The sequence below is a fragment of the Malus sylvestris genome, chromosome 5 (assembly GCF_916048215.2).
Source record: "Malus sylvestris chromosome 5, drMalSylv7.2, whole genome shotgun sequence".
Lineage (NCBI taxonomy): Eukaryota > Viridiplantae > Streptophyta > Magnoliopsida > Rosales > Rosaceae > Malus > Malus sylvestris.
Window position 1 is genome coordinate 30,711,975 of NC_062264.1, and position 8,632 is coordinate 30,720,606.

The 8,632-nt window shown below is 36.5% G+C and overlaps 1 protein-coding gene across 1 annotated transcript; it reads right to left on the reverse strand.

Annotated features, from left to right (window-relative positions):
- Window positions 1-1,220: 1,220 nt before the first annotated feature.
- LOC126622731 (chaperonin CPN60-2, mitochondrial-like) lies at window positions 1,221-5,593 on the reverse strand. The gene is made up of 18 exons (XM_050291466.1): window positions 5,424-5,593; window positions 5,277-5,301; window positions 5,056-5,187; window positions 4,564-4,723; window positions 4,296-4,471; window positions 4,100-4,195; window positions 3,850-3,954; window positions 3,659-3,745; window positions 3,502-3,591; window positions 3,313-3,393; window positions 3,143-3,211; window positions 2,958-3,035; window positions 2,764-2,859; window positions 2,525-2,624; window positions 2,338-2,441; window positions 1,942-2,047; window positions 1,757-1,835; window positions 1,221-1,652 (listed from the first exon to the last, which is right to left on the reverse strand). The coding sequence occupies exons 1-18, from the start codon at window positions 5,459-5,461 to the stop codon at window positions 1,547-1,549; spliced, it is 1,728 nt and encodes a 575-aa protein (XP_050147423.1). The 5' UTR covers window positions 5,462-5,593; the 3' UTR covers window positions 1,221-1,546.
- Between the last annotated feature and the right edge of the window lie 3,039 nt (window positions 5,594-8,632).

Sequence of the window (8,632 nt, forward strand, 5' to 3'; positions counted from 1 at the left end):
GGATACACTGACACGGAACATCACAATAACAATGTACTTGTGTCATGAAAGTTCTTCTCATATCTAGTTTAAAACTTGTATAGAGTGTAGATTTCGTGTCTAGGGAAGTATAAATCTTCAATAAAGATCTTCAAATACATGAAGCTATAGAAAAAAATAATAAAAAAGAGGAAAATTTCTATGAACATAAGGAGTCTTCTTCTTCCGAAGGGGTGCAGACGTGGCCATGTTGGTGAGTTCACCAATGAATCCGGATCCTCATCGGATCCACTTTGTGAGGATCTTGAGAATTTGTGAATCGTGTTTGTTCATTGTATATCGTGCGGTCAAAAATTATTTTAAATATTTTTATTTAAAATTAAATACAAACAATACTTGACAAAAACTGACCACACAATGTACGATGAACGGATAAAATTTACGGATCCCCACTTACCAAAAGGAATCGGAGAGGATTCTGTTGGTTCACCAACATTTAAGTACCATATGGGTGGCCAACTTATCTTCCTCACTTCTCACGACCACCAAACTGCTTTAATATGCTTCTTGTTTGCCTATAAATAAGTGGTCACCAAGTGCTTCATGCCCACATAACGTAAGCCTTTGATTATTCCCAGACTCCACATTTCTAGCTGTGATGGCTCCAACCTCCATCCATCTATCAAGGAACAAGAAAAGAAATAAAGGCTTTATTCTCTACTTTTATTCATGTATTTCTTTACACTGATACACTTGAATTATGTGATCTTATAAATCATGAAAGAATTCACAAAACATGCAATCTTCAACAATCATCTTGCATTTCCTATAAAGCTGTTTTTTTATTTTCGTCCCTTGATTCTCTATTAACTTATTCAATTCAAAAATTAAGATAACAGGGACAGTTTGAGGTGAAAAGAAGATCGACAATCACCACAAGAGAAAGTGAATTTCGCATACTCCTATCTCCCCATGCGCATTCCTATTTGTTGTAAGAAACAATTTCCTCACATTTCTTTTCACCTATCCTCGACTGTGATTTATTCAATCAAAAGGCTAAACTTAACAAGAACGTGCAAGAGGAAAAAAAAAAAAGATGTGAAAATCCTCTGTTTCTATTATTTTGGACTAAATAACTTAACAAAGAATCGAGAAACAAAAACAAGAGGATGAGCGTAAAAAATACCGGGAGTATAACTTAGTAACTCTATAATAGTAGTGCACAAGCGCTAAACACTTAATACGACACTAACCACACATTCATACGTACTTTTATTATCAAATTTTTTTCTCTCACAATTAACACTAACAAAGTTGCAGATGAAAATAAAATCCTTTGTCAAATGAGAAATAAATACCCACCAGAGACTACAAACGGTGTAAAATGCTACTGCACAGTCAATCCCTCACTATGATTACATTCATGTTCAGCCTCCAATACCATTCAAAAGGAAAAAGCTATAAAATTGTGAAATTGGAGAACTCAGTTTCAATAGGATAAACGACACGAGGAAGGTTAGAGCCGAAGAAGACAGCCTCCAGTAAATTCAGCATGCCGATACAACATCTAGTAATCCATGCCTCCCATGCCTCCTCCCATTGCAGGGGTTTCCTTCTCGTCCTTCGGAAGCTCGACCACAACTGCCTCGGTAGTGGTCATCAACGAGGAAACACTGCAACAGCGAGACAAATTTCAGATCTTTGCTTTAAGAATGTCATTTAAAAAAAAAAAAAACAAGGAAAATCACAAGGCGCTTCAAGGCTTTATATGGATTACCTTGCAGCATCCACCAAGGCGGTTCTAATGACTTTCAATGGGTCGATGATCCCTGCCTTTATCATGTCAACATATTCACCTGAAAGGAGTAGAGAACGAATAAATCCTTCTACATATTTTTACAGTACTAGACACAGGTGAAGCCACCAGTCATCATGTTAGTTCGATGGTTAAAAAGAACCAACCTTTAGCTGCATCGTATCCAAGGTCAGGATTGTCCTGCTCTAGTAGTTTGCCAACGACAACAGCCCCCTCGACTCCAGCATTAGAAGCGATTGTGGATACAGGCATCTAAAAGATAATGAAACCAAATGATAACATTAAAATGTATATGATCCATTAGCACTTGATTACTTAGCTTTGTGTATTTTTTAATTGATAATCTGAAAGCATTTGGAATTCCTAATTTATGAAACTATTGAAGACTAGGTTGACATTTCATATTTTCCCCTTACTTAAAGGACTTCTTGCTAGTCCGAGCATGACTAGCATGAAGCTTAAAGCTACACTAAGTTTATTTAAATGACAAAAAGACCCCAAGAGAATGAGAAATAAACAAGATAACTGTTTTTTATTGATACCTTTAGAGCATTCTGAATTATTTGAACACCGATCTTTTGATCAAAGTTCGCAGTCACCAGCTTGTCCAGCTCTTTTGAGGCATATAGAAGGGCGGCACCACCACCTGCACATTGCAAGCTATTAATTACCATAAGATAACACAATTCAAACAAGACAAGCCAAATGCATTTCTAGAAGACAACTTACCGGCTACAATTCCTTCCTCTACAGCAGCCTTGGTGGCGTTTAGAGCATCAGTTACTCTATCCTTCTTTTCACTAACTTCCGCTTCGCTAGCTCCACCAATCTACAGAGTAAATCTCAATCAGACTTGTTTTCAGTAGAAACAGTGTATAAGACGTTTTAGAAATTAGATCTGTCACCCTAGACTCCAGACCAATAGAAGGCACAGAAAACAGTTGACAATTTTCAGAAGGGAAATTAACCTTTAAGACGGCAACACCACCAGAAAGCTTTGCAAGGCGCTCTTGTAACTTCTCTTTGTCATAATCAGAAGTGCTCAATTCAATTGATGATCTCAGCTGTCACAACAGTCAAAGTCCACACATCACGTTAACAAACACAACGAAACACAAAATAGTTGTTTGAAGAGATTAAACAAAGAGAACTAGCAAAAAACCTGTTCACATCTTTCTTCAATGGCTTTCTTGTCACCAGCCCCATCAAGAATGACTGTGTCATCTTTTGATACCGTAATCTACAATACCAAGATCATGCAATCATTGAACATTTCAACTTATTTAGAGCAGAAACTGAGACACCAAGATTAGGAACATATGCTAATACACAGTTGAAATATCTCACCCTTTTGCATGTTCCAAGTGTTTCTATTCCCACTTTTTCGATGTTCAGACCAAGCTCCTCAGTTATTACCTAGAAACCCAAAGAAAAAGAAAACAACGTGGTTCACTTGTCAGCCTCCTAATAATGTAAACTTTTCGAGGAGAAGTGAAGAATACTACATATCAAGTTACCTGGGCTCCTGTAAGAACAGCTAGGTCCTGCAAATTTGCCTTCCTGTTTTCTCCAAATCCAGGGGCTTTAATTGCACAAACCTTCAACCCATCAGAAGAATCATATCAGGACAATGAAGTATATATAGACAATCAACACTACTAATATCAGATGCATAATCAGTATATAATATAAGATACAAGCATCACCTTAATTCCAGCACGAAGCTTGTTTATAATGAGCGTTGCAAGTGCTTCACTTTCCACATCTTCAGCAACAATTACAAGAGGTCTTTGTTTCTGAGAACACACATCAAATCAGGCAACATTCACAAGATTCCAACAATAGCACCAAAGAAACCCTTACCTGCAAGGCCAGCTCTAATATTTTAACTATAGAATTTAAATTTGAGAGTTTCTTCTCATGGATTAGGACGAGTGGATCTTCTAATTCCTGTAAAAATAAAATGTCTAGTGAGTAATCACGATGAAGCCGTTTGAAAAGAGTGATAATTACCATGAAACTAGAACAGTGACAAATAATGATAAACTGCTTACACATTTTTGGTTCTTTGGATTGGTGATGAAGTAGGGGGATATGTAGCCCCTATCCAGCTTCATTCCTTCAACGACCTCCAATTCATTATACAGTGTTTTTCCATCCTGAAATAATTCAACAGGCAAACAAAATTAGAATCAGATTATGTAGAGAATGCGAAAGCTCCAATGTTGCCACCACATATCATAATATGATACTACTGACAGAAAATTATAGGAAACAGGGAAAGATTCTAAGAAAGCAACTTACAGCTATGGTAATAACACCCTCTTTGCCAACTTTCTCCATAGCTTTAGCTATTAGCTCACCAATTTCTCTCTCTCCGTTTGCTGATATTGTACCAACCTGTTCAAAGGAAAAGAATTCATATGAGCAACAAAGTCATTACCATAAATTTAGAAATTCATATTACTTCTCTCAATTGTCAAATTAAAACAAAGCAAACCTGAGCTATTTCTTCAGATGTGCTGATCATCCTAGCTCTACTCTTCAAGTTTGCAACAACAGAATCAACTGCCATTGAAATGCCTCGTCTTAGGTCCATAGCATTCATTCCAGCCGCCACTGACTTGCATCCTTCAGTAAATATAGCACGAGTAAGGACTGTAGCACAAGTGGTACCTGCAAACACAAATAACAACATTTACATCACTATCTTCGCAATCAGCCAAGATTTTACAAACAGTTGTACATAAAATGTAAAGAACACTCACCATCTCCTGCTGCATCGTTTGTAGCATTGGCAACCTGCTTTACAAGACTAGCACCAATGTTCTTCACTTTATCTTTGAACTCAATACTCTTTGCTACAGTGACACCATCCTTTGTCACTTTAGGGGCACCAAAGCTTTGTTCCAGAACAACATTGCGCCCCTATCAAAAATCAAGCATGAACAACAACCATCATAATATGTCAGATGGAATTGAAGACTGAGGGAACAAAGAAACAAACTCAATTCACTAATTACAATTGCAGGAATTACCAAAATGAATAAACAAAATACGATATCCAACAAATCTCAGAGTTTATTAAACTACGAATACGGAAGTGAAACGGAACTACACCCATAGATCAGCAAGATTTAAACATATGAATATGAGAACTCAACGCAAAAAATTACTACCAATATACAGATTGTTGTTCCAAACATAGCCAGAATGCAATCAACCAATATAAACAAATCAAGAATGAAAAAGTCACTTACTTTCGGCCCCATTGTGACTTTGACAGCATCAGCGAGCTCTTCCACACCCCTAAGCATCCCGGCCCGGGCTTCAACACCGAATCTGATTTCTTTCGCTGCATAGTTCCTTCTCGAAATCAATTTACTGCCAATCTGAACAGTAAGGAAAACAAAACCCCACATCAAAACACAATTAAGCAATAAAAAATCTCAACTTCAAATAGATAAGGAAGAACAAGTACCTGTTGAGAACTGTTCCTAGCCAACCTGCAACCACAAAGCAATGAAAAATCAGAAAATGAGAGCGACCCAGATGAGAAAACAATCAAAGACGGTGACTTTTGCGGACAAGTTCGAATTTGACAGAGGCAAAAGATGGGAGTACATACCTGGATTTGGAGGCAAGGTTAGTGGCGAAGCGATACATGATTGATGAAGTTGCAGAGCACCTTAGAGAGAGAAAGAAGGTGGGCAATCAGGAAAAGGCGAGGTGAGAGAGAGAGAGAGAGAGAGAGAGAGAGAGAGGGAGAGAGAGGGAGAGAGCAGGAGAGTATAAAATGTGCAGCAGAGAAGGGTCTAGAAGCATTTGGTTTATGTTAGGGTTTAGGGTTTTGGGGACGGCAAGGTCCAGTTACTTTTGCTGAAAGCCACGGACCCTGGTGGGCCTTCTAAGCAGGCCTGTTTGCCTGAGTTTTCGTTTTCTTTTCAATTCATACAAATATATATAAACTAGAAAACCAAATCTTACCGTTAAAATTATAATTGTATTAGATACATAATCAAATCATCATTTTAATACTTTTTCAATATATAATGTGATAAGAAAAGTCACCGGTCTTGTGATTGATGAGAATGCTCCTATGACACTCAGGGAAATCCAAGTTCAAGTTTGGGTTAGACATTAAATGCGAACGAAACGTAGTTTTGTGGATCTCGCTTAACTGAGAAGACACCTCAACAGGACATGCATGTAGGATACGCGTAATTCCACAACATAATGGATTTCTTAGGGGTGGTTTGGGAGTGAGGTGCTTAAAAAAAAAAGCACCCATGAAAAAAAGCTGTAAGGGTTTTAGGTGTTTGGTAAACTGAAGAAAAAAAAAGGCTTATTTTGGAAGCTACTGTGAGAATAAGCTGAAATCAAAGGAAAAAACTGAAGCTGCTATTTGCAGCTTTGGAAAACTAGCTTTTTATTCAAAGCACACGAAGCTATAATGCTCATTTAATGAAAAGACTCACAATTAGACTGCTTTTTTTTCCAAAAGCACTTTTACAAAAAAGTTTACCAAACACTCTGCTGATTTATTTCACAGCCGCTTATTCTCACAGCAGCTTTTTTTTAAAGCATAGCAATACCAAACCAGCCCTTAGCCCAACAAAACTAGAGAAGGAATAACCTCGTGCCAATGATATAACAGTCTCTATTATCGTGAACTAGGCCACAATATTTGATGTATTCAAGAGGCTTCCCTAAAGGAGACTCTTAATCGTTGCCCCTCTATCACATCTCCTTAATTGGCTTAATGGGCGTTAATAGAGGCTCAAACCAACCAATTAATAACAGTTAGCTACTCGTGCCTCGTAGAATCGTCTTCAAACTCATGTTTAATACTATATAAAGGAATGACCATCAACCAAGGAAAGATAATTGTTCATCTACCAATAAACTTAGAGCTTTCAAATTTATTTCATCCACTAAGTCTAACGTAGGCTTCGGAACTCACACCATACCAATGTAACAAAAATTAACTTGTCTTTATATTTCTTAATTGCATAATTATTAATTTATTAGAGTAATTTTACGCTTGCGTGAAGTTTGTTCACCACGTACTATTCATTCAGTTTTGATGTAAGTTCTTATTCTTCTTTATTTCTTCTGAGTTCTGGTACAAAATATCACACTTCTCTTTTCAAATTGTAAGACTTTTTGTATGGCATAATATCTTAATTTATCAATTTTCAACTGCCAATTAAATTGACTCGGTGTAAGTTAGAGTTGCAAAATTAGTACTTCAGTGCAGTTATATAAGCAATAAAGAATGAGAGTTTTAACGAAATATTTCCGGTACTGTTCATTTTTAACGAAAAACCACATTTTTACCTTTTCCTGCTATTATTTACTACACTTTTATTTGTCCATTTTCTTTAAAACTAAAGTTTTTTTGAATTTTTCGTTAATTTTCTTTAAAGAAAAGAAGTACACATTCTTTAAAGCTTGATTTGACATGTCATATTAAACACCAACTTGAAAATTCGTCAACTTTACAAATCGTGAGGGTTTAAGCCCCTCTATTCCCAAAACGACCCGTTGATTCTCTAATTATTTTATTTATTTTAATTTTATCATTTTGTTAGCAAATCAAATCAAAAATCGTTTTATTTATCATTCATTATCTCCCCTTTTTTTAGCAATTTGAAAGAAAAAAAAATGGAGACAATAGCAAATCACAGTTGTCCACCCCTTCCAGGCCCAGGAAGGCTAAGGTGAATTTCACTATGCGGAGCATCAAATCCGGGACCTCCCACAATTCGTTATATTTCTCATTAATTCTCATTATACTCTTTTATGCCATTTCTATTAAACTAGCATCGAATTATTTATGTCACTCCACTTAATTTATATAACTCACGCCAGATGGCTTATACACTCCAAACTCTTGGTATTATTAGTCGGGTTGCTGGAATAAAACCACGCTGGCTCTTTCTCCATCCCTCTCTCGTGGATTACTCTAGAACCTTCCCTAGCCATCCTCTCACCAGTATTCCTTTTTTTTTTAGTATTCCTTTCTCTCTCTCTCTCTCTCTCTCTCGATGAAAAAGGAATTGGGGTTTTGCGATTGTGTATGGTTGTTGGGAATGGGGATTGGGTGGTGGAATAAGTTGGACTTAGGGCTAATAGATGAAGAGGCCCTCGACCTACATTTGCATATGCTTATGACGAACATCCATGGCCGCAGCGGCTGTGTCTGGATCAGAGGTGGTGGTTTCTGGTATTTTGCCTATCAATTCAACGGGCTCTAAAACCAAATTTGATTTTAAATAATGGAACTTTGTGCCATTAAATGTTCTTCAATCTCTTTTTGATGAAGTAGATGAACATCACAATCTTTGATTCTTTGTGCAACAGCAACTTTCATTAATAGGAGGAAGAAGTACAAACAAAAACAAGCCATAGATGAACTGAGTTTTTTTTTTTAATTGAGAACAAGTATGATCAATTCTCTTTAATTTGTTTATTCTCTTAAAAAATAGACAATAATTTTCTTTTACTGAAAAAATCAAGTTTTTAATCTGATACTTCACCAAACGTATCATTAAGTAATCATGTCGAGGGTTAGACTCATTTCAATGTAACAAAAAAACAAAATTCATCAAGTTGAAGTTTTTAGTCCAAGTGGTTTGAAGGAATCGAAGTCCGTATTTCTTAACATACATGAATGTGATTCAAACTCAATTTCATAGGTTAGAACAGTTTAAATTTTAGAATATCACATTGTAAAAGAAATATAAAAAAAAACAAGTGGCCTTTCGTTCATATTTCATGACCAGCCGCAGCAACACACCAAAGGAACAAAATTAAGAAAGAGCAAAGCGTATG